This window comes from Penaeus monodon, chromosome 29 (assembly GCF_015228065.2).
Source record: "Penaeus monodon isolate SGIC_2016 chromosome 29, NSTDA_Pmon_1, whole genome shotgun sequence".
In the NCBI taxonomy this organism is placed as follows: domain Eukaryota; kingdom Metazoa; phylum Arthropoda; class Malacostraca; order Decapoda; family Penaeidae; genus Penaeus; species Penaeus monodon.
In genome coordinates this window covers 14,952,584-14,954,606 of record NC_051414.1, presented here as the reverse complement: position 1 = coordinate 14,954,606, position 2,023 = coordinate 14,952,584, and the positions used below count along the sequence as shown (strand labels likewise).

At 37.4% G+C, this 2,023-nt stretch overlaps 1 protein-coding gene across 1 annotated transcript in view; it reads left to right on the top strand.

The window, feature by feature from the left end:
- Positions 1–2,023, top strand: part of LOC119591991 (glypican-4-like) — a gene marked incomplete at its 5' end in the record, with an annotated part of 6,665 nt that overhangs the window by 4,112 nt on the left and 530 nt on the right. Inside the window, 4 exon segments of the mRNA XM_037940755.1 lie at positions 239–406; positions 682–785; positions 888–1,024; positions 1,258–2,023. Coding sequence (XP_037796683.1) covers positions 239–406; positions 682–785; positions 888–1,024; positions 1,258–1,643 — 795 coding nt within the window.

Genomic DNA, 2,023 nt, shown 5'->3' with positions numbered 1-2,023 from the left:
TCAGGGAATACTTTGTAGATGAGAGAAATTTAATACTAAATGACATAGAAACTGCATATGATTCAAAATTGCCACACTTTGCATTTACAGATATTTAGACAGAAAAGAAAAGATTTTTTTTTTTTCTAAATACTTTATAAGAGTTACATCTTAAAGGACTATCAATTTTCTCTTCTTCTATTTGAAAAAAAATACTGTTCCAAAAAATTTACTTTTCTAAACTGCACTTTCTCCACAGGTGTTTCAGGGCTGTGGATCACCACGACTTGGACGGCGCAAAAGAGCAGCTGTGGGACGTGGAGAATTGTCTCAGGAATTTTTAGACTTTAGTGGAGGCAAACGGGAAGAAAAGAGAGAAAGTGAAAACTTCTCTATTAGCCGGCATGTTCATGAGATCAAGACCAAGGTTTGTATTACTGTTCTCTTCATCTTTATGGACATCTTCAATTTCTCCAATAATAGAGTGCTTTATTTTATGTAACATTTTTGTTTTCTTTTATTCCTTTCTTCTTTACATCATTTTTTTCTTTTTCCTTTTTTTCTCTTTCTTCTTTTGTAGTAACTATACTGAAAAGACAATATACAGATATATACAAGAACTATGTATTATATATAATAGATTTTAAGTCATCAAGACTTGGAGTTACTACAGAAATGTGAGATTTCCTTTTCCTTCACTAGATCAAGAATGCACACGACTTCTGGGATGAATTGCCGACCAAGATGTGTAAAGATGCTGTCCACCAGAGTGCTACCAGCTGCTGGACTGGCACTAAACTTGGCAAGTAAGTACTGGGGAAATCAACTTTGTTTGCTGTTATTAGAGTTCTTAGTGACATCATAATATTTGCTGACTTGTTATTAAACAAGACTATCTTCATTTTAAGGTACGAAATGAAGAATATGAATGTCACAGAGCCATACCATAGCTCAGACATGGACGAGCAAATTATGCGACTGAAGGTGATAACAAGCAAGTTGAAGGAGGCTTACCATGGTCGTAATGTGTCATGGATTGATGATGGTATGAATAACATGTATATTCTGTGACTCAGTCACATAAAATTTGTTGGAGGGTTTTGTGGGTAATAGTTAACCAGTATGATAATCTTGTGCTGCATTTCATGGAATGTTTACAATGTGAATTTTTAATAATGTTTCAGTTCAAAATTGATATGTTTGCAGTGGGTTACTTTAATAAAAGATTACTTTCTTATTCTACAACTTATTTAAAAGAGGAAAAAAATCCATTTACAGAGTCCTGGTTAGGTAGTGGTAACAAGCAAGATGATGATAACGACTCTGAAGATGAAGGCAGTGGCAGTGGTTGGCATTCTTCGGGTCACTATCCCCCTGATGATGAAGATGCCTATCCTGGCTCTGGTGGTGGATTTGATTATGAAAATTATAACAGGGAAGGATCAGGTTTCAAGAGGACGCATGTGACCAATGTTGGAAACAGGCCATCTCCATTTGATCCCTATAAACCAGCTAAACCACACACACCTCCAAACCATAACATTCCTTCAGGTGTGCCTGACCAGCCTCCCTCTGCTGCTGCCAAAGAAACCATGTCTCTCTCCCGTGCCATCACCATCTACATGCTGCCAGCCTTCATAATGTTTCTTGGGTCTCTGGCCTAAGAGTGTCTCCATTTTGTAGCTCAAACCCTGGTGAAGGTGAAACCAGGATGAATCAGGGAGTGGTGTGGAACAGACTAAAAGCACCATCAGGAATTATTGATGTTATGTGCATGTGGTCCTTGCTGTCTGTGGCTGCAGTGATGCAGTTTGACAGTAATGGGGACAAGGTCACCACAAGTTTCACAGTGTCACAAAGTATGTGTAAAGATTACTGACTAATCACAGTGACAAGAAAAAGCCAATTTTTATATCAAGACTGTTTGCTTAGTCATGAGGCCAAGAATATAAGTTACATGATATGAGTCATATCAGAATAAGAAATGAGTAATAGCAAATATAGAAACAATCAGACATCTCAGTCAAGGGAGGGAAGTTACATC